We start from the raw sequence: 26,042 nt of genomic DNA, 5'->3' as shown, positions 1-26,042 counted from the left end.
ACCGGAGATACTTCCTGTGCGACTTGAGTATCGGGATATGAAAATAAGCATCCTGCAAGTCGACAGACACCATCCAATCTTCTTTGTTCAACGCCAAAAGCACCTGTGCTAGGGTCAGCATCTTGAACTTTTCCTGATTGAGGAACCAATTCAAGATCCTCAGATCCAGGATCGGTCTCAACCGACAATCCTTCTTGGGAATCAGGAAGTACCTTGAGTAACAACCTCGACCCCTTTCCTGCTCTGGGACCAACTCCACCGCGCCCTTTGAAAGGAGGACTTGAACCTCCTGTTCTAGCAACAGGAGGTGTTCTTCTGAACAATAAGATGGGCGGGGCGGGATGGGGAGCGGAACTCCCGAAAGGGAAGGGTGTAGCCTTTTTCCACAATACTGATAACCCAAGTGTCCGTTGTAATAGTCTCCCACTTGTGGAGAAAATGCCGTAATCTTCCCCCTACAGGAGAGGAGTGAGTGGGAAATGGTGGAAGCCTAAGGCTGCTTTCCCTGCTGCACCCCTCCAGAGGACGAGGAAGAGGAAGAGTGCTGTTGAGAGGCTCCTCTGGTGCGGGCCCTACCTCTCCTTCTAAATGATCTATAGGGGTGGGAACATGCGGGTTGCTGGAACCTCCCCCGAAAGGAAGAGGAGGAAGAGCCACGCCCAAATCCACGAAACCTCCTGAAAAACCTGGAAGAGGCAGAGGAAGAAGGAACTTGCAGCCCTAACGATTTGGCTGTGGCCCTGCTCTCTTTAAATCGCTCCAAGGCCGAATCTGCCTTTGCTCCAAACAGTTTGTCCCCATCAAACGGGAGGTCTAATAGGGTCGACTGCACGTCCGCAGAAAACCCTGAATTACGGAGCCAGGCCTGTCTCCTCGCCACCACAGCCGTGCCCATCGCCCTAGCCACCGAGTCGGTCGTGTCCAGCCCAGACTGGATAATCTGGGTTGCGGCAGCCTGGGCGTCGGAGACAACATCCAAGAGTCCCAGGGGAAGCTCCGTAAACAAAGATGAAATATCATCCATAAGAGCATGGATATATCTCCCCAGAATGCACGTTGCGTTGGTGGCCTTCAACGCCAAACTACAAGATGAAAATATTTTCTTGGATTGAGCATCCAGTTTTTTGGAGTCCCTGTCTCCAGGTACCGTCGGGAAAGATCCAGGCGCTGATTTCGAGGAACAGGAGGCTTGCACCACCAAGCTCTCCGGCGTAGGGTGTCTTGAAAGAAAGCCAGGGTCAGATGGTGCAGCCCGATATCTTCTGGCCACAGCCCTATGAACCGCTGAGGAAGATACAGGCTTCTTCCACACCTCTAACACCGGATCAAGCAAAGCCTCATTAAACGGCAAGAGAGGCTCCGCTGCAGCAGAGGCCGGATGCAGCACCTCCGTCAATAAATTCTGCTTCGCCTCTGCCACCGGCAAAGGCAGGTCCAAAAAGTTAGCTGCCTTCCTCACCACGGCGTGAAAGGTAGCAGCCTCCTCCGTATACTCCCCTGGAGATGAAAGGTCCCACTCAGGGGAAGTATCCAGCCCACTGGCCGTATCCAGACCATGCAGTCCATCACCAGAGTCCTCAACCTCTCCTTCCTCCAGGACTCGTTGGTACTCCTGCTCTTCCAAAAGATGGAGAGCACGCCTCCTCGAATGCAGTCTCTGCTCAATACGCGGAGTCGACATGGCCTCTGCCGAAGTCGAAGATCGGCGCCGATCTCCAGAAGCATCCGACGCCGCAGGCAGCTTCGGCGCCGATGAAGGAGCAGGACGAAGAGATCTTGGAGCCGATGGACCCACCGGAGTCACAGGACGAAATCCCGACGTCGACGGGATGGAAACCTCCGGAGCCAATCCCTCTGAAGCCACCGGAGCGGCCACCGGCGCCGAGCCCACATTCCCAAAAGGGAGAAAGGGCATAAAGGGTGCCGGCCGAAGAGGCGCAGGATCACCCAATGAAAAGGCCAAAGGCCCCGAAGGACCAGCCGGAGCACCTCCTGGAGCCATCTGCTGAAAGATGGTATACATTGCATTCAGAAATGCGGTACTATCGGCTCCAGGGGCGGGAAAAGGCGGATACTGAGGTGCCTGGAACGAAGGCGACCCCGACTCCGGCCTCGACGTCCGCGACGCCGGAGACATCACAAGAGGCTGCATCACCTCAACCACAGACGCTTGTCCAGGCGAAGTCGATGACGCCGGAGAGGGCAACGGCGTCGATGGATGCGGTGTGACCGTGGGACTGACCTCCCAAGTCCTCCGACGCCGAGCCGAAGGCGACCTCGAACGAGTCTCCTTGCTAGAATGACGCCGTGAATCTCTACGGCGCCGGGAGTCTCGATGACGCCGATGAGACCTTGGCGAAGAAGACTTTTTGTGATGTTTTTCCTTTCTCTTCGACTTCGCCAGGAATAGTTTAGCCTCACGTTCTTTGAGGGCCTTCGGATTCATGTGCTGACATGAATCGCAAGTCACGACGTCGTGGTCGGAGCTCAAACACCAGAGACAGTCGGAGTGAGGATCTGTAACGGACATCTTGCCCCCACACTCTCGACAGGGCTTGAAACCCGACTTTCTCTGAGACATTATTACCGCAGAGAAGAACTACGCAGCAGAAAATACACTGTAAATACTAAAGTAACAGTAGCTCCCTCGAAGATAACCGTTTCGAATGCACGGAAAAAAAGGGAACGGACGTCGGCGAGGACCTGTTATTGCCTGTATGACGTCAGACGGCGTCGCGTGGGCTAGAATGACGTCCTCGTCGATGTGCAGAGACTAGGAAGAAGATTTCCGTTGAATGCTGGCGCCATGGGAGTATTCATTAGGTGAGGAATCCACAGGTAGTTGTATCCATCAGAAGAGACCACTTAGAATGGGGAGGACAGTGAGGAATATGGAATAAGAGAACAAAAAGAGGATTACCAATGGTAAGTATCTTGTTTGTCTGATGGATACTTCCAGCTGCAGGTTCCTCACCTTTAGAATAGATACCAATGCAGTATCACCCCCAAGGGGGATGGTCTGTGTAGTGGGCTCAGACCAAAGAGGCCTGCAGTATTGAACAGGCGAAATGTCCTTCCCATCAGACCTGGCTGTAAAGGCAGTACAGCGTCCGGAATGCGTGCACTGACTAAGACATCACAGACTGTCAGATGTCAAAAACAGTGACAAAGGCTTTGGCCCTGGTAGAATGACCCCTTAGTCAGTCCAGAGGCTGCTTCTTGGTCAATGCATAGCAGATTTTAAATCAAAGGACTAGCCAACTTGCAAAGGTCTTTTCTGCACTGCCTTACCTTTCTTTGTCCCTGAGAATCACACAAAAAGCTGACAGTTTATCCAAAAGTCTTTTTAGCAGTTGATGTAAAAGCTTGATGCTCTTTTGGGTCCAGCCTATGGAGTATCTACTCCTCTTTCGAGGGGTGAGTCATGGCAAAGAACGTCTGATTGCCCAATGTGAAAAGGAGTCAAGACTTTAGGCAAAACATCTGCCCTGGTCCTCTATATCAGCAACTGCACCAAGGGCTTGGAACTTACACAACAAGCTGAAGTGATCTCAATGAGGAAGATGGTTTTGAGAGTAAGATGAAGCCATGAGCAGCTGTGCATTGGCTGGAAGGGGGTGCACATGGGGACCAAATTCCCACTGTGGCATCACAATCAATTTGGGAGGGAATATGTGTGTCAAATATTTAATGAACTGCAGCACAACAGGTGATTTAAACAAGGACAGCTGATCTGGCAAACATAAGAAGGCCAAAAGTGCCAACAAGTGTCCTTTGATAGTGCCCACTGCAAGAGCTTGCTAGGCCAAAGATAAAACAAACAACAAAACATCTAACAGTTTGGCTTGTAGTGGATATGTATTACGACCTCCACACCAGGCCACAAATTTGTCCTAGCGCTCTGCATAAAGAGATTTTGTAGAGGGGCGCCTAGCTGTGAGGATGACATTCAGAAGGTATAGCAAATGCTGTGAACTGCTATCGCTCAATCTCCAAGCATGGAGATGCAGACTGCGCAGGCACGGGTGCAGAACCCTGCCCTGCTGCTGTGACAGAAGATACTCTTGAAGTGGTAGCATGATTGGACAACTGCTCATAAACAGAAACACAGTGTCTTGGCCGAATCTGTAGCCAGTAGGATGACTTAGGCCCAATTGTTTCTGATAATCTTCAAAATGCTGGACAGGAGGGGCATTGGCAGAAAGGCGTACAGGAGTCCTGTGCTCCACTCTAGCCTGAATGCGTCTCCTAGACAGAGAGTTCTTGGTACCTCCAACGCGCTGAGATGTTGACACGGCACATTGTCAACTGTAGCAAAAGAACAACTGGCCAGAGCTCTCCCTACTGTCAGAAGACATTAAGCGCCTTTCATGATCCATTAGGCATCACCGACTGAGCTTGTCCGCCCTGGCATTTAAAGACCCCACCAGCTGGTTGACAATCAGGGAGATGCACTGATGATCCAGCCACCTCCAGAGGCGCAGCGTCTCTAGGCACATGACCCAGGACCACATTCTTCTCTGCTTGTTGGCGAACAACATCTCAGTGGTATTGCTGTGGAAACCTGTACTAGCCTTTCAAACTAAATGGATGGCCTGCAAATCAAACAGATTCATGTGGAGATTGGTTTGCAACAAAAATCAGATCTCTTTTCTCCACCTCTCCCAGACAATCTACCCAGCACAGCAGGGATGCGTCCGTCACCATCATCAACCCTGGGTGGGGAAGGGAGAGGGTCCTGCCACTGGTCAGTTTGCAGACTAGCAGCCCCCACTGCTGATCTTGTGTAGTCTCCTCTGAAACCTAAATGACATTCAAAAGGGTTCCTTGGTCCTGGGCACACAAACTACAGATCCTACTGCAGAGCCTGCATATGCCACCTGGTGACATGGACAAGCAGGATACATGAGGCCAGCAGGCCAAGAAGCCTCAGAGACGTTTTCACTAAGATTCAGAACATAGCAGAAACATTGGGATCATAGTCCAAATGTCAAGGACACAATGTGGCAGAGTAAAGACCCTGAACTGTACAGTGTCCAGAACATTTATAATAAAGGGAAGTCTCTAAAGAAGTCAAGTGCGACTTCGGCCAGTTGATTGAGAACCCCAAGGATATCTGGAGGCACTCTATCCTGTGGAGGCGGTCTACGATTGACTGTGGCAAGCCACCTTCAATGGCCATCAGTTTCATGAATACCCGAGTGGTGTTGGTAAGCCCAAAGGGGAGCACAGTAAACTGAAAATGCTCTCGACCAACCCTGAATCATAGGTAAATTCTGGGGGACTGCAGGATGGGCATATAAGGAATCAAAGTTAACTTTCCTGTCCCTTGGATACGGGGCAGACAGACCTTGTGCCAGTGTGAGCATTCTAAATTTGTTCTGTAACGAAGGCATTCAGAGGGCAAAGATCCAAAATAGGACGAAGGCTGCACCCTTCTTCGGTACAAGGAAATATTGGGAGTAATAAAGTTTAACTACTTCAAAGGCTGGCACCCTCTTGATGGGCCCTTTGACCAGTACAGCCTACGCCTCTTGCAGCAAAATGGACTGGGCTCCTTTGAAAGATGCTCTGATGAGTTGAGGTAGAAAAGAAATGGAAGGGCATAGCCCTGCTGGACAATCATAAGGATCCATCTGTCGTGTGTATGAGCCTGACATATGGAAGAAAATATCTGATGCTGCCTCCCCAGGGCAGCTATGCACCGCTGACCGCAAACTAAAGCTGCTTAGAGGCTGATGCCGCAGGTGTGGAGGGCTGGGTGGAATTGTAGGTCTGTTTGCATGTATGGTGTCTGTCTGATCCAGTCACAAAAGAACCCGGGTGACTGCCGCTGTGGTGGTTGGACCTGACAGAAAAAATATGTTTATTGCACAGGTTTTCCCCATTGGCAAAGTAATCCTCTTTTTGTGTGCAGTTTTTACGAATTCTCATGAATTGTCCGTATGGTTAATTCTCTTTAAAGGATCTCAGGTGACTGTTTTTAAAACAGAGTAGAATATTTCAATCTGTGGGCCTGGTGTATAGATCCACTATAAATTGGTTCTCCTGTGCCATGATCCAGATATCCAAGAAATTCAATTTTTCCCTACTTGAAGACATGGTGAAGCGGAGATCTGGAGATCTATCATTCAACCACTCATGGAAATCTAAAAGAATGTTTTGGGGAGCTACCTTGGGACAAATCTAGACATAAAAGGAATCAACTAGACCGTCTATAGTACTTATTAACTGTCAGGAGGAGTCTGTATTTTTTTTTTTTTTTTTTTAATGTTGTATTCTTTTCTTTTATTATTACACTGTGAATATATAAGCACCGTAAATTGTGTTTGTTTTTGGTTAAGAAACTGTTCAAACCTGACTTCACTGCCTAGAAGGCACAAGTGTGAAGCACAGAGGATAGTATAGTTCAAGACCAATAATAATTGAAGAATTATTGTTGACAGATCAAATTGCTTCATCCATCCCTCACAATTAACATCTTTTTTTCTGTTCGGTTGAATGTGGCCCAAAACCTGAGAGGGTTATTTGGGCAACCCACTAATGTTGATATATTGTGGTGGTTGGACCTGACGGTGTCTATATGCCAGCCCTCTGGAGTAGCTTTGGAATGGTCAGCCTGCTGAGGAAACTGTCAAGCAGGGGTTGAAAGACCCAAAGAATGCACTGTGGCTCTGCCTTTTTTTAAAGTGTTTGAGGGCATAATCAGCCTTCTCCTCAAAAAGGCAGGACCCATTAAGTGGCTTACCCATTAGAGATGCTTCCATGTCCCCAGAAAAACCGAGTATCACATTCATGTGTGGTAGCCAAGCACCACACTGGTGCCCATCATACACCCCAAGTAGTCAGCAGTATCCAGGCCAGCACTAATGACAAATTATTTAGCAGCATCCTGGCCATCTTGAATGGTTTGAGTCAAGGATTAACAAAACTTCTCAAGGACTGCTATTAAGACCTCAAAAAAGCATGTGTGTAGCAGCCTAAGCGACAGACTGCATTAACTGACCCGAACTACAAGCTGTAGGATGAGAACATTTGTTTCCCCGATGCTCTTTCCTTTTCGACTCCTGTCTGAAGGGGCTGTAGGGAATGCATTTGGGTTGACTTTGTTGGTGGAAGCTTGAACCACCAAACTCTCACGAGTTGGATGCTGAGAAAAAACATCTGGGTGAGTAAGCGCCAGTCAGTGGAACTTGGACACCTGCCTAGTCACCGGGGGACAAGAGCAAGTCTTCACTCAAGTACCCTCAAGGGTGTCAATCAAGTTTTCATTAAATGGAAGCAGGGGCTCAGAGAAGGCTGACCAAGGGCATAAAACCTGAGTTAGGACATGTGTTTTAACTGCAGCTGAAAGCAGCTATAGGTTCATGACTTCAGTTGCACGTCTAACCCCCAAGGCAAATGATGCACTCTGCTCAGTGGAGGGTCCAATAGGGTGGGGAGGAATCTAGCTCACTGGTCTTCTTCTAGTTCATATAGATCATCATCATAGTGTGGAGGTAAATCACCCCCATCATCACTGTCAGGATGATCAGAATCTGAGCCAAAATGCTGATGACGCCTCTCAGGAAGGGTTCGGTTAAGAGAAAGTTTTTTCTCTGAATTAAATCGTAGTAAACCGGATCCTGGGGTTAACATACTCCATAGGATCGATCTCCAGTGCTGACGACATCACATCTCTGGAGAAGGAACCAGCACAGATCTTGGAAGTTGGCTGCAGAGTCAAGTGGATCCTGAGGCTGGTCCTTGGGGCCCGATAGCAGGCCAGAGGGAGCCAGAAGAGTGCTAAATATGTGCAACAAGCTTCAACCTGTTCAGTGCTGCTGACGGCCTGCAAAATTTCGGTCAAGTGGAACCAGGTGAGTAATTGGCTGAATAATGTGAGGAATCTACGTTTATAAGTACCCATCAGGAAAACTGATATTTTTCAGCTCATGCATTAAAAAATACTTGAGGCTTCACTCAAGATCATAATGTTCATGGCACTTGAACATTTAAATTTCATTATACATTTCTCCCTCTAAAAAAGCAGTAATTGTGCACAGCTATCTCGCTCGCTCTCTCTATCTATATCTATGTTTATCTATATAGATTTATATATTTTTAGTGTTATAGTCTCTATTCTTTCAACTGGGTGCTTCTACTAACTTTTTACAGTACCACATACTTTAGACTGTTGCTCTACTACTTAACTCTCTTTAGCCTAGTTCTGTTGGCAGCTCGTTCTGCAGATGATCTTCAGCTAGTCTTAAAATGTATGGAAATGCTGCTTCCAGAGTTGGGGCACAATACTGAATGGTGCAGTAGCTTGCTGCCTATCATCATAGTAGACAGGTATTCTGCCCACACCGTTCTATTCCTAAAGCTCACCATTACTTCACAACAGAATATTTCAGCTTATTCAGACTGGTCTACATCTGCGTCATGGAAGTCAAGCATAATAAAAATGGTTATCTAGCTCACAGACTGTTACTTGCAGCTTATCCACAAAAATCACACTCCTAGACGTATGGTTATTATTATTTTATAGGTAAACCAATATGACATCTATTTGGTAATCAATTATTGGCTGAGCGTGTGTTCAATCATTTGTAGGTCTCATCTAATAGACAGCTTAACTGTAAGGTTGCTTAAGACTTTTTGTGGGCTAGAGCAAGACCTCAGAGTGAGCTTTGACCCTGCATTTGTTGGCACGTATTTTCTTGCTTCTTACTTGATGGTTTTCCTTCTTCTTCCTCTGTTTATCCCTCTCCTGGAGCACAGCCACATTGCTATCATTTTGTTTTATTTACTAGCTGACCTGTATCTTTCCACTCCACACTTTTGGGGAACTACTTTTTTCATTTTCATTTAGCATTCCATCAGAGTTCATATGATTTTTAGTTCTCTCCTTCATGTGCTGCTTTTCTACTCCTCCTTATACCCAGCTTTATTTTTTATTAACCCCTCTACACCAACTCCCTTTCACTTCACCCACCCACTACTCCATCACTCCCCCCCCTCTCACCTCGCAGGCATTTACAAATTTTGTCTTAGTTTCTTTTATAGGGCTCCATAGCTGCTACGTGCTGCTGGTCGCTGCGCTAAAAGCACATTTGAGCATATAAACTTTCATATTTTACATCTCACCCTATCAGACTGTCTGGTAGGTGAAAGCCTATTTTGGGAGATACCAAAAATATACAGTGGGCTTTGGACCAACTCATTGTTTACCACTATTTGTCTTTGTGGTCAGTGTTATTTTCTAGCTTTTAATGCAATGGCTTTCTTGGTTCATCTTGTGTTTGTCCCTTCCGTTCTCCCATTTGCCCCTTCCCTGAAGCCTAGTCTCTTTACTGTTCTTATTATCTGATGAACTGTATCCTTCCAAGGAACTGTTAGGAAGCTATTATTTTCTTTTTCATTCAGCACAATACGCGAGAGAGTACATGTTCTTTCTAGCTCACTCCATTGTTTGCAGCTTCCCTCTCCCAAACAATACCCGTGCTTTCCATTTTGCTCCCTTATCTGTCCATCCAAGCTCATCCACTACTTTTGCCACTTGTCCCTAGCATTTTTCTACTGTGGCTTCCTCTGCCTAGTCTCAAGTGTCTCTGTTTCTCCCTTGCCCACACTCTTTCCCTTTTGCTTCCCCCCACCTGTTCTCCATTGTCCTCCCTGAAAATTATATTTTTGCGCTAATCAAATTGCATTTAAAAAAATATATATTGAAAGAAAATGCTGCCTACACGATTTCATAGATTTGTAGGCAATAACATGCACGAACACTCATGGGTACACACATGTTGTCATGCATGAGTCATTGTGCCTTTTTTTCTTTTAAAGTTTGGCCGTTCAGCATCAGCAAAATCACCAAATAGCATTGGCAAAGCCAATAGATGCAAAAGGTGACACCTACTGACTTTTTCAATACTTATTTAGTTTACCGATCTAAGTGTGTCCATCTGATCCGTCAGTAATTGGTTTTTTTTCCTTTTTTTTTTGTTTTTTTTAAAAAGAAGCCTACATCGGCCTGCAGTCAGTGATGATCAATATTTGTGCTTACAGAATGACATGACTGGCGGCAACTTCTTTTTTTCGTTTTTTGCTGATACTGCATAGCGTCAGCAAAACGTATTGGCACAGCGAACAGGTCTACAACAGGCTCCTCCAAAAAGTTGCTTGTGAGTAGTTCTCCAGCCACTGGTAAGTAGCTCTCCTGCCTAACAAATTAGACGATTCTGCTTGGGTATAACAGAATTGATTGTTTATAACAGAATCAAAAAATGTTTTGGCATTAAAATGTGTTTTTTTCAGAGCTCACATGCTGATATTTGGAGGAAAATGGGTGGATTTCCAAAACATACCTAAAGCTGATATTTAAATGATAAATAATGCAGTGTTATGGAGACTTACTATTAAGATTATTTTTTTGCTACCAGGGCATTGCAGCTACGGCTTTTATCTATAACCCATGTAGCCTGTGGAGGCATTACAAATTGACAACGCCCGTTTTCTTTACTCATCGCAACCGTGACAGATGCACTGAGAGGACCACTGCTGGTAATCTTGCATAAGGTGGTCGCTCACATAATGTTGTCTGATGTCACCATTACAACACTAATGTTATTAGTAGCTCAGGATGATTTGAACTGAACATAATCAGCTCTAATTAAAGAAAAGGTTGGAGAACCTTGGTCTACAAGGCAAGAAGTTTGGCTTTGTCAACGCTTCTTTGAATTGGGGATAGAAGATCAAATTTACCAGGGCCTTACAGTACTACAGTACGCTATGCAGAGGGGAAGAGGTGACTTGGGTAGTGAACAGCTGGCAAATTTGAGTGCTTTTTCGTTTTTGATTGCAACCATGATTTCCCTTCTGATTTTTTTCCAGGAAATGTAGACTATTTTTATTGTCTATTAATATGTGATATTAGAGCTGTCCATGTGCTCAATATATTTTAAGTTGGTGTATAGAACGACCAAATATACAAACCATTACACCAGGTGGTGCAGTAGGAAAGGGGTTATTTGTTGGGTAGCAAACAATAGTTGGCAAATTTCACTGATTAAAGATTTCAGAATGTAACCATGATTTCCCCTCAGATTATTTTTTTGCAGGAAATGTGGAGGGTTTGCATCGGCATATATCAGTACGTGGTCTTATTTAAGAAAAACCGTATCTAGTAACAAAAAACGTTCTAGTGTATTCCATGAGTTTTTTAATGATACCCTCTGAGCATGCCCTCCACAAGGTATGACCTGTTACAATCCGATGGCACACCCAGTACAGACATGGGCAGACATGCCATGTTCACACCCGTGCACAAATTTTGCAGCATGCTCTGGCAGAAGTGCCCTTGCCAGTAGTACCCTAGCAGGGTTTGGGCATGCCATGCAGACACTGCATGAATAAACACACTGCCTCCAGTACTCCCTCTTTGCCACTGGAGATGGTCTTAAAATAAATAACATGAAGTCTTTTAACCTTTGTAAATGTTCTGGAACATGCTTTTAAAAATGTTTCATGAGGAAGCAAGGGATTTCTGAACGACAGCTAGTATATCTCCAAGTACCAAGACAAAACAAAATAATCAATTCTACGAGACGTAGGTTGGGCGAGGCCAAGACGGCGGCCGCATTGGATGCTTTGTAATAAGGTCAGTGTCCGGCCCAAACATCATCCTTTATACATCCCACCCATTAGAGACCCCTGAGAGCTGTTGAAGGTGATGGCTGATCGGAGATGCTGCAGCACTAAGGGGAGATGCTTTCTCACTGGGCCTGCTGCGTGGCTTGGACCGCCGCAACCTCATGTTCCTGCTGGGGTGCTGTAGCTGGCCCGCAAGAGCTTGCAGCAAGATCAGCTGAGTAAGCAGGGGTGCCAGGCCCCTGGTCACTCACAAGAGAAAGAGCACTCCCAGCAGAGGTGCCGTTCCTGCGCAGCCTGGGCCCACACTAGACATAGCACCGGGAAGGGACAGCAGAGTAGTGCGGTGTCTTCCCCTACGTGTGTGTCCAAGGTGAGTTGTGCCTACACACGCTGGGGCTCTCATAAATACGGCTTGCACTATCTACCCCTTCCCTTATATCGACTGCTGCTGAGGTACCCCCATGTGGCCCTCAGGTGCGTGGCCAACGCACTACAGAGTGACTGAGCATTGAGGAGGCCCAGCTTGCCGTTCCTCCACGCTTACAGTGGAGGTCGACACTGCATTGGTGAGCCACAGAAGAGCTGCGGAGTCACAGCAGCTCAAACCCACATGCTGCCTGCGATCATATCGTGAGTGGCCAGAGGGATCCCTGCTATTGCTGGAGAGGCCGTGTGAGTCGATGATCAAAGCGGGGGTATGGGATGACGCTCCTGGATGTCCCTATGTGAGTAACTACGCCTGTATCACACATGCGCCACAGCTTCCCCAGGCTGGGCTGACTGTCTTATTTGCAAAGGCATTGGGGTGGTCAGCGCTACTTGCCCCCCACAACTGCACATAACTTTGGACCCAGTACTGCTTGGATTGACTGCGCCCTAACCTCCTTATGCTACATTTGTCGTCTGGACCCTGACACTACAGCATCGGTTTGGGAGCTGCTCCCCTACCCCCCTCCGTGACCCTAGCTACTCATGCATAACATCGCAGTGAGTGGAAAGGCACTCACCTCTGCACATCATTTGAGACCTCGGAGGACTTGGTTGTACTTGGTTCAGCTGCCGCCCAAACCCAATGCAGTGGGTCTTGAGCTAGGACATCTTGAAGTTCTGGTGGGTGTCTGCACATTCAAGGTGCTACATGCAGTCATCCTCCCCACTACCCCCAGGGTAGCAGTGCTGCTTATTCAAGCTGTTTGTGAACCATCTCTGAAGCACGTAGGACCCCATGAACGGCATGCTGCAGTTGGTGAGCAGCTTTGATTGCTCTTGTACCCGCCAGAGGTAGTGACTGCTTATCCCCCCCTGCAACTTTGACCACGCAGCTGTGCGCCACACACCTAGCCCAGCCCCTCCTAGATGTATTCAATGAAGCTCAGTCCAGAGGTCAGCTTCCGGACTCCCAGCGCGAAGCACTGATAGTAGTCTTGCCCAAGCCGGAATTCGACCCATTAGATGTGTTCTCCTACAGACCTCTATCCCTCTTTAACCTTGACTGCAAGGTACTGGCCACAGTACTTGCAAATAGGCTTCTTCCCTTGATAGGTGCATTAATCCATGAGGATCAATCTGGATTCATTCCGGGACGCAGTACTTTTCTTAATATCAGATGCCTCTTACGGATACACAGGGAACAGAGTATGATAGGGTGGCAGCCTCTCTAGACATCGAAAAAACTTTCAATACTCTTAGTTGGGAACTCCTGCTAGCGACACTACATCACATGGGTTTCGGACTGACATTTATGAAGTGAATCCATACCTTCAGTTCGATTCCGATGGCCAGAGTCGAGATGGGCTGTGTGATATGTGATGCTTTTCTGTTAGGCAGGGGACCAGACATGAGTGCCCGCTTTCACCAGTGCTGTTGACAATAGCTATGGAGCCTCTTGCCTGTTAATTGCGCCTGCATGCCCAGTACTGGGGGTATATGAACTAAATAACTATCCCATTGTGTCCTTTTACGCTGATGAAGCATTGATATTTCTGCGTAAAGGAGGGGCCATGCTACCAGAAGTGATTGCCCGCGTAGATACCTTTAAAGCTACATCTGGCCTTAGGATGAATTGGGCGAAGTCTTGTCTGTTCCCCCTCACACAGGTTCCAGTCCATCTCATAGCAGCACTCCCAAACTATCACCTACAATGGTGGCATAGTTAATTCAAATACTTGGGGATACATATATATCACTCCAATGATGACCTTAAGGAGGGCAACTTGGGACTTGCTTTGCATTCTATATGGGGATCGATCCTTTTCTGGTCCTCCCTGCTGCTTACTCCGATGGGGAGGGTAGCGATAGCCAAGATGCTAATTCTTTCTCGGCTGCTATACTACTTTGCAGCCCTACTGATCGTGCTTTTACGCTTTTCTTTTGCGAACTTGAACGGGCTGCTATTCGAATTGCTATGGGGGAAAGACCGGCTCTGCATTGCCTTGGCAGTGATACAAAGACCATTTATTGAAGGTGGCCTGAGCATGCCCAACATCAAGCTCTGCTATGCTGCTGCTCAACTGCAGTGGCCTTTATGTTGGCTTAAGAGATTCCCCAAGTGCGGAAAAAACATCCATATGTGCGAGACTGGGTCCGACAGGTCTGTACACTTGGTTGAGGGATCACACATGCCCTATGCTTAAAGGATCTAATCCGATGACTACGGCCCGAGCATTCTGCTGCAGATTTGTCCATGGCAAGTCCAACTCCATCCTTTACTCCCCTTTGATAACGGTGGCCCAGATGCCAGCAGGAGTTCTGTCGACCGCGCACCATGACATGACTGAGTGGACCACAGCTGAGCTGGTGAAGGTTGAGGACTTTTTCAAAGATGGGTCCCTTTATGACTTATGAGGACATCATGGACACCTATTCCATGGGACCAGGGTACATCTTGATGTGCCATGCCTTGTTTCAGCTAGTGCGTGACACCTTGGGTGCTAACAATGCAGAACCACCATTATTTGGCATCCTTCAGTCACTACTGCTTGGGGTTAGTCAGAGACATGCTATTTCCCTTCACTACGAAACCTTAAATGCAGGCGCCTCTGCGGAAATGGCAAGACCGCTTGACTCTTGGAATGCAGTCCTTCCACAGCAAATTTCCCCAAAGTTGTGGACAAATGCCCTTCAACAAGTGAAGGAAGTCTCTCGGAATCCCAGATTCCATTTCACCTAATTCAATTATCTCCACCAGGCATATTTATCCCCTCAGCGCCTCAAGTGCATGTTTCCTACAACAACGCTGGGATACCTGCACTGTGGATTACTGGAAGCAGGGTTCTATCATATGGTGTGGGAATGCCCTCCCCCACCACCCCTCCACCCTTCTGCCACGCACTTGGCATGAGAGACCAGCCATGAAGACAGGTCTGGCCAGTCACCCACTATTCCCCACCCCTGTATTTTGTCTTCTCGGACTACAAACTAAAGTCAAGTGAGATAAGCACTTGCATAGGTTTATTGACATAGCGTTTGTATTGTTTAAAAGGTTAATAGCAATGTAAGGAAATGTGCTTGTGATGCCCGCCATCTCTAAATGGCTTAAAACTTTGTTACAATGGGCACAGGTGGAGCCGAGTGTGCAACTCTCCCTAAGGCACAGAGGTCTAGCCCTCACAGGCAGCGAACAATGGGACAGGTTTGTGGTGAATACTGAAGCCAAAAACAGCACTTGACCACCATAAAGGGGCAACCACACATTATTACTCTGCTGTCAATCATATATACCAACCCATATCTGGCAACGTGGGGTACATTAGACTCACTATAATACTTAGCCCACAAATCTGACTACACAACGGACTCGCCCCTAGGGACATTATTATACAACAGCCTCTACACCGCCAGCGCCACCTGCTTCTCCCTAGCACGAGTGCTGCTCCTACTCCCACCCCCCAACATGCGTATACTCAGTTAACCCCATCACATCCTCACCCTTTAAATATGTGATCACACACAATATACACCATTCCTGTATCTGCTTTGTCTGGATGGAGTTATGTACATTGTGCATACATTTATCTCTTGCATGTATCCTGTTTAACGGCCCTCAAGGGATGTAGGGCTCTCTCTCCGCCCTTCCCTTGCCTCAACACATCCTTGCCTAAGTTGCTATTGCCGTTTATGTAAAACAATAAAAACAGATTTAAAGAAAACTACAAGATGTTGCTCATTGAGGAAGCTTTCAATACCTTATTTTTCAAAAAGGTAATCCTTGTGTCAAGGAATAAATAAGTCACGAGAACACAGTAAAACTTTTTTTGTGATTATGTAGTATCGCCTTTGAAGCTAAATGTTTCACATTGGTATTCTGCTTTCACCTAATTTATTTGAAAAGGGTTTATTTCTTGTTGATCGATAATATCATGATATTTGACTTCAACTATTTCCAATTGTATAGTAATTATTATCCCGCAATTTAATCCCCCACCACATTCATATACAGGGTACCAGATTCATATTCTGGCGGCTGGCCCTTTCTGTCAGGGCGACGGCGTAAATGACTCAGTCGTGCTGGCAGAAGCACCACCCACCAGATTTATAAATGACCGCTAAGCTTCTGGTAATTTATAAAGCATTACCAAGAACCACCGTCACATGAGTTCCCATCAATGCATTTCGTTGTATGGTGCAGGGCTCAGTCAACATGCGCAGCCATGCACTTACAGTGCTCTCCTATGGCGAGGGGAGCATTTGGTAGTTTTAAGCCCGGCAGTGATGGACAGTGAAAAATGACCTCTAACTGTACCCAGCTAAATCAGGTGGGCGAAATTCCAGATCTGACTCCGACAGCCCTTAATCCACAGGGCCACCTGAGGTTTAAACATGGTGGAGACAGAGTAGTCTTTGCCGTGATTAAACCTAAGATCCACCTGCATCCACATTGGGCAGGCGCGCCATTATGGTACCTGTTGTGATGAAGCGTGCCTAAAGCCAAAAAATAAATTTGCCCCAATTCAGTAAGCAGCTAGGCCACAGAGGGGTGGTGGTGGACATCAGTATAGAGGTACAGCTGCCATAATGCTAATAGCTTGTTCAGGTAGATCGCTCTAGATCGAGGCCCACCGGAACCTCCTGCTTTGTGACCTACCCTAACATGGGCAAGAGCGCTTCTGAGACTGGGAAATGTAAGTGATTTTTGTCTGCCCTGTCACGGTGACCCTCTAAACTGCAAATAGTTTAAGTTAGGGTTTTGGATTAACTGTTCTCGGAATGTGTCTCACCTATGAGGGTGTGGCAACACCACAGATTATATCAGATTTATAGAGCACACAGAAGTTACATCAGTACCTGAGAGACACGGCAATCTAATAGATTACATAATATCCCCTTGGTCCAAGGGTCATGTGACGTTATCCAACCCTTCTTGGGTCCCAGAAAGTCCAGAGTTTCCCCTGAAGTCAATTGAGGGAAAAGAGAAACATGGGGGAGCACTACTTGCCCTGCCTGAACATAATATGGCACCTGCCTGGCTACTCCTGCCTATACATTAGGTGGATGAAAGGATTTTGGCAAAAGAGGACAATGGTTTCATGCGCGCAAATGTAAATTTTCGGGACCGGATACACAATTAGGAGCAGCCTTTAACATTCTCCTATGTGTATAGAAGAAGCCACTTCTGCAGTGGGGCCTGCAACACCTGGTGGAATTTACTATCCAACAAACACAGGGCATTGTGTGCCATGCCTCTCTTTCTATTGTTCACAGAGCATGCCATCAACGCACACAGTCTTTGAATTAAAATGCAACACATTTTACAAATGGATATTTGCTTTGTTCTTTTTTGAGAGTTCTTCTTGCCAGAGGTCATGTCGTTTTAATTCGTGGTCAATGATGTTCATACAGAGAGCACCAATCTTGTAGTGCGTAATCAGCCCATGGAACTGAGAGAAACTGCAATGGAAAACAGAGAAGAAAAGGCATGCGTTAAGACTCAGTATTTATAGGTGGCTTAAGAAAGCTGATCATGCTGTGCTGAAGAAAGCTTGAGACCTTCCTGATGATCTATCGTTTGCCTTCGGCACTGATCAAGGTATCCCGGAGACGAAAATAAAAAACATTCCTTCTCGCTTTTTGTTTGGTCCCTGCAAGGCATTGTTAGCTCCCTATCTTTTTCCACCCCATGTCTCAATGCTGATCTTAAATATTCTTACTTGTGCATGTTCGTGTACTCCAGATCAGAGATGCCCTTCAATCGTAGGAAACCAGTATTAAAGAGTAAAGGCCTGATTAGATGTCGGCGGAGGAGAATACCCCGTCACAAACTGGATGGATCTCCCATCCGCCGCATTATGCTCCCATGATATTCTATGGGGATCATAATACGGCAGACGACATAAGTCACATTTGTGAGGGAGTATTCTATCCACAAACATCTAAATCAGGCCCTTTACAAGTGATCAACAATGGCAGGGGATGGCTAAACACACATCTGTACCAGGTGTGCCAGATTCACTTTGGGATAAAGGAGAGGTAATAAGAATATGTCACAAAACAATACCTTGGGAGTGGGATCCCCTGGACTTTAACATTTCTACTAGGTGCCCCCACCTTCTTCATTATCATCACACCAACAAATGTATGTGCATTGAAGCTACTGTACTGCTGTTTTAGGCCACACCACTGCAGTCAGATCTATGCATGAAGCGGCTCTGTAACACGTACAGCATCTCACACAAACCATACTACATACCTAAAAGACAACAGTGTTCCTGTAAAATTAGGCATTAATGGTGAGTCCTGAAAAAGTGGCTGCAGAGTTTTCTGTGCCATAGTTTTCATTTTGTGGCACATGGTGCAACTTCTTAGACAAGAGATTGGCAATGCGGTGATGAATAAAGAGAAATTCATGACTAGAAAAGGAGTCATTTAAGACCGAAATAGGGACTTTACCTTGCTGTGAATGAGCCAGAAGGGTGCTGGGAGTACTAGAAAACCACACAGGTAAGTCATGCAGTACCCCTCAGTGACCAGGAATGCAGGAGTGAAACACTGGATTTCCCCAAAACCACCCCAAAGGATGAAAAGAAGAAAAACAAGAAACCCAGAATAGTCTGCAAGAAAACAGCAATGGATTACTGAAGGGGGAGACCTGTGGAGAGAGGGGACCAAGTCCAGAAGTGTCTGTGGAGTCCAGGAGGAGTAGGAGATACTACCCAGCCAGAGGTACTACGACGAAGAAGGAAGACAGGTAAGCACTGCAGCCCAGAAGCCGGTGAAGAGTTCCTGATGAGTACAAAGGGTGTCCCACGCTGGAAGCTGGATTGCAGATTGGTGTCAGTAAAGGATTTCCACCAACAAGCCTTGGCAAAGAAAAATTGTGGTTGGAGGAAAAGAGGTACTGCATGGGACCAACAAAGTCCAGGCGAACTCTACCCAGGAGGGGGAGTCATAGTGGACCCTCCGCTTCGCAGAAGGCCCACAGGAGTAGAGGCAGCACCCACAGAGGTCCCACAAGTCAAGGACACAGAAGTCGCTGAAGCAGCCCACGCAGCATCACAGAAGATGCTCCCACGTCATCGGAGGACCACGCAGAGGCCCAGGAGTTGCAGTAGGGAGTGCTGGGGGCCGGAGCTACATGTTGCCTGAAGTTACCCCTTGAGGTGAAGCAAACAAGCCTTGGTAGCTGCAATGGACATGGGGCACAGGGGTACGGGGCACGGCGGTACAGTCGTGCATCGAGTGGAAAGGACTTACCACCACCAAAGGGGGAAAGCTGGTAGAGGGAGCACAGGGGACCACTCCGGATGCAGGATCCATGCCAGTCAAGATGAGAGGAGACTCAATCTGCCCGTCGTTATTGCAGCCAGGTACCTGCATATGCAGGGGAGTGATGCCTCCACCCCAAAGGAGATTCCTTCTTCTTCTTCATGTGCAGGCTGAAGAGTTGCAATCTTCTGAGGATGCACGCCCAGGGAAATGTTGCAAAGATGGCAGGAGCCGGAGAAACAAAGTTGCAGAAGAGTCCTCTTCGAAGTTAGCAGCGATGTCGGTTTCTGGAGAATCCAGGCACAGTTCCACTTGCCAGAAATTGAAGTGGAGGTTGCAGAGGAGTCCTGCTGAAATCATGCAAGGCGAATCTGAGGGCCCACCCATTAGAGAGACCCTAAATAGTCCTGAAAGGGGGATTGGTCACCTAACCAGGTAAGCAACTATCAGGAGGGAGCTCTGATGTCACCTGCCTGGACTGGCCACTCAGATGCTCCCAGAGTTCCCTGTCAACCTTGGAAAGAAGATGGCAGAACCCAGGGACCCTCTGGAGGAGCTGTGGGCACCACCCCTGGGGTGGTGATGGACAGGGGAGTAGTTACTCCCCTTTCCATTGTCCAGTTTCGCGCCAGAGAACGGACTTGGGGTCCCTGAACCGGTGTGGGCTGGGTTATGCAAAAGGGCACCAAATGTGACCTTCAAAGCAAACTAGTGGCTTGGACAGGCTACCCCTCCCAAGCCAGTCACACCTATTTCCAAAGGGAGAAGGTGTTACCACCCTCTCCCAAAGGGAATACTTCGTTCAACCTCCCTGGGCTTGATCCGATCAAGCAGCAGGAGAGCAGAAACCTGTCTGATGGATGGCAGGAGCTGGGCTGCCCGGAAAACACTAAGACTGGTGGTAGCACTGCTGGGGATCCTCTAAGGAGCCGCCAGAGTGCATGGAATCATACTTCCAATACTTGCAACAGTATTTGGGTATGATTCCGACATGTTCGATACCAAACATGCCCAGGTTTGGAGTTACCATTATGTAGCTCGACATAGATAGTGACCTATGTTCAGCACACGCGTAAAATGGCGTCCCCGCAATCTCAATGTCCAGGAAAATTGATCAGGAGTTTGTGAGGGCACCTCTGCTGGGGCAGGGGTGCCCTCACACATAGGTACCTGCACCCTGCCCACTGGGCTCACAGGGCCTACCATAGGAGTAACTTGCAGTGACCTGTAGTAAAAACTAGTGCATGCACCCCTTTTATGCAGACTGCAATGGCAGGCCTGCAGAACCCTTTGCATGGGCTCCCATTAGGTGGCAGAATAACTGCTGCAGCCCACAGGGATCTCCTGGAACCCCAGTGCCCTGGGTACCGAGGGACCATATATACTAGGGACTTACTTGGGGGGGGGGGACCAGTATGCCAATTGTGGGGAGAAAAAGGCACAATTCACAGGAGAGAGCAAAACTATTGGGGTCCTGGTTTGAAGGATCCCATTGGACACAGTCAAACACACTGACAACAGGCAGAAAATGGGGGTAACCATGCCAAGAAAGAGGGTACTTACCTACACATACACACGCACAACTAGACAGGTGGCTATACTCATAAGTAGAGATGTAATCTTCCATAGTGAAGATACATATAGTGATTGGGAAGGGTGCCAGGTCGGCATCCAAGACAAATTAGACTTGATCCCACTGACTATAATCTTGCTTGACGGTCCCAAAGAGGACAAAGAAAGCTTTTACTCTGCTCTCTTTCCTAGAATCTCTCACTTCACCACGAGAGACATCATAATGGGGAGAACGATAACACATTACTAGAGTTTGGCGGACAGGTCTCGTTCAAGACACAGTGATACACAACCACCAGCATCACTAATTCAGGGGATTGCAGACCTAAACCCGGTAGACTATGGCGCCATCACCAGCCCGATAAGAGAGAGTACATGTTTTATTCCAACGAACACATGACCTACACCTGACTTGACAACTTTCGGAGCATGCTACCCAGGCTAGTTGACTCATCCATTGGGTGTCAAATTCATGTCAGACCATGCTATCATCTTACATATGATGAGCCCCCTCACACCGCAGAAACCCTTTCCGAGACTCTGGATAATAAATGAAATGGTACTGCTAGATCCAACCCTTAGGGATTGTATTAAAGAAACCATCAAACATTATTTTGCAGAAAACAATAATTGTAAAATCAACCCCACTACCTTATGGGAAGCATCCAAGGCAGTATTTGGAGGCAAACTAATTTCTCATACAGCCACATTTGAATACCTAGCCAAACAAAAAAGAGCAGATCTAGAACTACAGCTCTTCCAAACCGAGACAAAACATAAGCAAGGAAATTCCATTAGAACCATGCAGGCCCTTCACAGAATCGTTGGGGAGCTAGAACAATTACAAAACACAGAACCATATAAAGGCATTGAAGGATGATGAAGGCCATACGAACACGGAAAAGTGCCACTATCTATAGCTGGACTGGGACTATAACCCAGACTCGCTCAGAGTCCCACACCATTCTCCTTACAATGATGAAGCTACTCGGCTACTGGCAATTAGGATTCTATAAAAAAAGATTTTTCTCCCTACCATTTCCCTCTGATCCCACTGGTCAGCAACCCAGACTTTCCGCTTGGCATGACAGACCCAGGATTCCCTTCCTTGAACCAGGGATATTCCTCCCTCCCAAAGGGCTTCACCAATTATGGCGATCTTCGGACTAGAAAGGTCTTGACAGAAAAAATCAATGTTGGCAGGAGCGGTTACTAAAGGTTTACAGAGGCTCTACACTGGGTTAGTGGAGGCACATCCTGTAACAAAATCTGCAGGGATGAGACACACCTAGACTCTCTTTTCAGTAACATTAGGTGCAGGGGTATCTTCTGGCCTTATTGCTACATCCTAGAACATAGCCTCCAAAAGAAGCATGCCCACAACCCCAAATGGGAGAGAGACCTAGAGGCTTAAATCTCAGAGGAGTCTTGCAGAGCCATGTGGAAGAGGGCTGAGGGGTCCTCGATAAGCATACAGCAAAGGAAGAATGCATATAACCTTTTTACACAAGGTACCTTCTCCCCCCCCCCCCCACACACAACTGCATAAGATGTGTTGCAGTATATGCTGGAAGGGCTTCAGGGAACTCCATAACCCATATGGTGGTCATGTCCTCACATACAACCCTATGTGCACAAAGGCATCACACATGTACAAGCTATTACAAATATCACCCTTCCCTATGAGTTTTTCTTGATACAGCTACGAAAAACTGGCAACCAGAGACTCTATCCCATGATCATTCCAATGGTAAAACTAATCGCCCATTTACAACTGTCTGCTTGCCTCAGCATAGATCAGATGTGGAAACTACCAAATGAGTGTGGCCTATATATGCTATGGAGAAATTGTCAGCCATGATCACATATACAAATTTGAGAAGAAGTGGTGTCCATTTGCAGCCCACCTGAAATGAGAACAAAAAGTATGTTGCATCCCCATGACAATGTACAAGACTTTGTGCAGTTCTGGAAAAAGTTGTGTCCTCCGCATGTGTATTTCCCCTTTATGTTTTAACCGAAACAATAAAGTTGTTAAAAAAAATAGGAATAGATGTAGATGCCTTTTCCTCTGCAAGAGGAAGAAATTATTTTACTGCATAGTTCTGCAGAAGTATTACAGCTTCCTTCCGTACGGACAGTGGAGGAGTGTTGAATCCCAGTGTATACTGCTCTGAAGCTATTGCAAAACCGACTAGTTGGACGTAATGTGCACTTGTGCACAGGGGCAGTCCGTGATTTAAATGAGGCTGCTTTTCCATGGAAACGGAAGACTGCTCTTGCTGCTGTCTTCTATCCTTGAGGTTATACTATGGTATAGAGGCTGTTCTTGCTGTTGTTGGCCTTGGGGTTGAGAATCACAAGACATATGGGATCAAACCCTTTGCCTTAGCTGGTGTCAGCAGTCATGGTAGATGTATTGCAAATTGTAAAACCTTTTCTCTTCCTCTAATTAATTTCTCTTAAATTACATCTTGCTATTTATGTTGGGTCCAAACAGGAGAAAGTAGTGAAATGGAGACTCATGATCTTCGAAGGGGATTCTGGTTTTAAGGAAGCTAGGCACAGTCACAAGGATCCTCTTGGAGATATAGCGTGGCAGAATTATGAGATGCCTAAATCTGTTGAGCCAAGGGATATCCTGATAACCCGGTTGGAGATTAAAAGTCCTTCTTGCATAACTTCGAAGAAAGCTTGTCTGATTTTCCAGAAGAGGTCACTGCAAATGCTGGGGTATCTCCAAAAGCACTCTGTCTTTCCAGAAGAGATGCACCCCTGGCTGTTCACTGTAAGAGGCTGGCCTAGTTTGTAGTGGGTACCTTGGGTACTTATACCTTACACCAGGACCAGTTATCCCTTATTAGTGAAATGTAGTAGTGCTCTAGCAGCTTGGGCTGATAAGAGGTAGCTATAGCAGAGCCGCTTTGGCTGAACTAGGAGACATGCAAAGCTCCTGCAACACCACTTCTAGTTACACAGTACTTATACACAAGTAAAGACAATACTCAGTGTTACCAAAAATAGAGGTAGTTTATTTGGGTGACACAAGGCAAAAAATATCTTAGAGGCAATACTCCTTTTGGAGGTAAGTATTATACACAATATATACCCTAGGCACCAAAATAATGTAAGTAATTAGACATAGGATAGAACAAACAATAGGAAATGCTACAGAATGCAATGGGAGAAAATAGGTCTAGGGGAAACACAAACCATATACTAAGAAAGTGGAATGTGAATCACGAATTCCCCCCTAGACAATGGTAGTGTGTAGAGAATCGCTGGGAGAGTAAGAATACAGCAAAAGTAAGTAAAATACCCCACCCCAGAGCCCAGGAAAGTAGGAGTAAAGTACTGCAAGTTTTTTTCTAGGACACACACTACAAGTCGTGATTAGAGGTATTGCAAGAACCAAGCAAGACTGCAAACACCAAATGGTGGATTCCTGGACCTGAAGACCTGCAAAGGAAGGAGACCAAGTCCAGAAGTCGGAAGGAGTTCCAGGAAGGACAGGAGCCCCTGCCAACCCAGAAGAGGGTGCAAAAGAAGAGTCCCCGGTTGGACAGAGACCGCAGAAGTGCACCTAAGGAAGATGTCAGCGGGTTCCTGCGTGATCCAATGGATGTCCCACGAAGAGATGTTGGATGCAGGTGAATTTTGGCGCTGGATTCGTGCAACAAGCCTTGGGGCCTCAACTCTGCGTGAGGAGGAAGAGGGGGCTCTCAGGACTTCAGAGAGCCCTCAGTCGACCAGACAGCACCCACGGGAGTCCCAGGACACGGGGACAAAGGATGTGCAAAATGCGGTTGGTGCAGTACTACAAAGGAAGGTCCCGCGCTGCCGGAGGTCAACTCAGCGAGTTGAGCGTCGCAGGATAGAGTGCTGGGGACCTGGGCCAGGCTGTGCACGAAGGAATTTTGCAAATAGTGCACAGAGGCCTCAGGAGGTGAAGACGACGCAGTGCATAGGGGTACTGTTGTACTCAGGGAAGGCAAGCTCTTACCTCCTCCAAACTGGGACAGCAGGACCTTAGGACAGTCTGTGTCGAAGGGTCCACCACCTGTGTTCCAAGGAGCATGCCCGTCACCAGGAGAGGAGTCCAAGAGAACCGGTCATCGACTTATAAGGTGCCTGCGTGAACAGGGAAATGACTCCATCACTCTGGCGCAGGGTGAAGACAGGAAGTCCCCAGAGCGTGCACACTGTGGAAACTGTTACAGTTGCTGGCTGGAGCTGAAGCTGCACAGGAAAAGTAGCGCTTCTGGATACTTTGTTGCTGTTACAGCGGTTCCTGGAGCAGTCTGCGGTCGATCCAAGGTCAGAGGATATAGAAGAAGTTGCAGAGGATTCCTGCTGAAAACTTACAAGTAGAATCTAAAGAGAAACCCACAGGAGAGACCCTAAATAGCCCTAAGAAGGGAATTGGCTACCTTATCAGGTATGGACCTATCAGGAGGGGTCTCTGACGTCCCCTACTGGCACTGGCCACTCAGAGGTCTCCAGAGTGTCCCCACACCTTGGAAAACAAGATGGCTGAAGTCCGCGACACACTGGAGGAGCTCTGGGCACCACCCCTGGGGTGGTGATGGACAGGGTAGTGGTCACTCCCCTTTCCTTTGTCCAGTTTCGTGCCAGAGCAGGGACTGGGTGTCCCTGAACGGGTGTTGAACTGGCTTATGCAAGGAGGGCACCATCCGTGCCCTTCAAACATTTCCAGAGGCTGGGGGAGGCAACCCCTCCCCAGCCTGTTACACCTATTTCGAAAGGGAGAGGGTGTAACACCTTAGGAAATGCTTTGTTTTGCCTTTCAGGGACTGAGCTGCGCAGACCCCAGGAGGGCAGAACCCTGTCTGTGAGGTGGCAGCAGCTGTAGCTGCATTGCTAGCCTCAGAGAGCTGGTTTGGCAGTACTGGGGGTCCATGGTGGAGCCACCAGAATGCATGGAATTGGCTTCCCAATACAAGAATTGGAATGGGGGGGACACTTCCATGATCTTAGACACCTTACATGGCCATATTCGGAGTTACCATTGTGAAGCTACATATAGGTATTGACCTATATGTAGTGCACACGTGTAATGGCGTCTCCACACTCAAAAAGTCCTGGGAATTGGCCCTGAACTATGTGGGGGCACCTTT

General features: G+C 47.3%; 1 protein-coding gene across 1 annotated transcript in view; it reads right to left on the bottom strand.

Moving 5' to 3' along the window:
* KIFAP3 (kinesin associated protein 3) overlaps positions 1 to 26,042 on the bottom strand; it is a 1,147,560-nt gene that overhangs the window by 829,609 nt on the left and 291,909 nt on the right. Inside the window, exon 7 of the mRNA XM_069231084.1 lies at positions 17,393 to 17,517. Coding sequence (XP_069087185.1) covers positions 17,393 to 17,517 — 125 coding nt within the window. The remainder of the gene's footprint in view (positions 1 to 17,392; positions 17,518 to 26,042) is intronic.

Source organism: Pleurodeles waltl, chromosome 4_2 (genome assembly GCF_031143425.1).
Source record: "Pleurodeles waltl isolate 20211129_DDA chromosome 4_2, aPleWal1.hap1.20221129, whole genome shotgun sequence".
NCBI classification, from domain to species: Eukaryota; Metazoa; Chordata; class Amphibia; order Caudata; family Salamandridae; genus Pleurodeles; species Pleurodeles waltl.
Note: the sequence above shows the minus strand (reverse complement) of the source record. Positions and strands in the feature narration are given on the sequence as shown.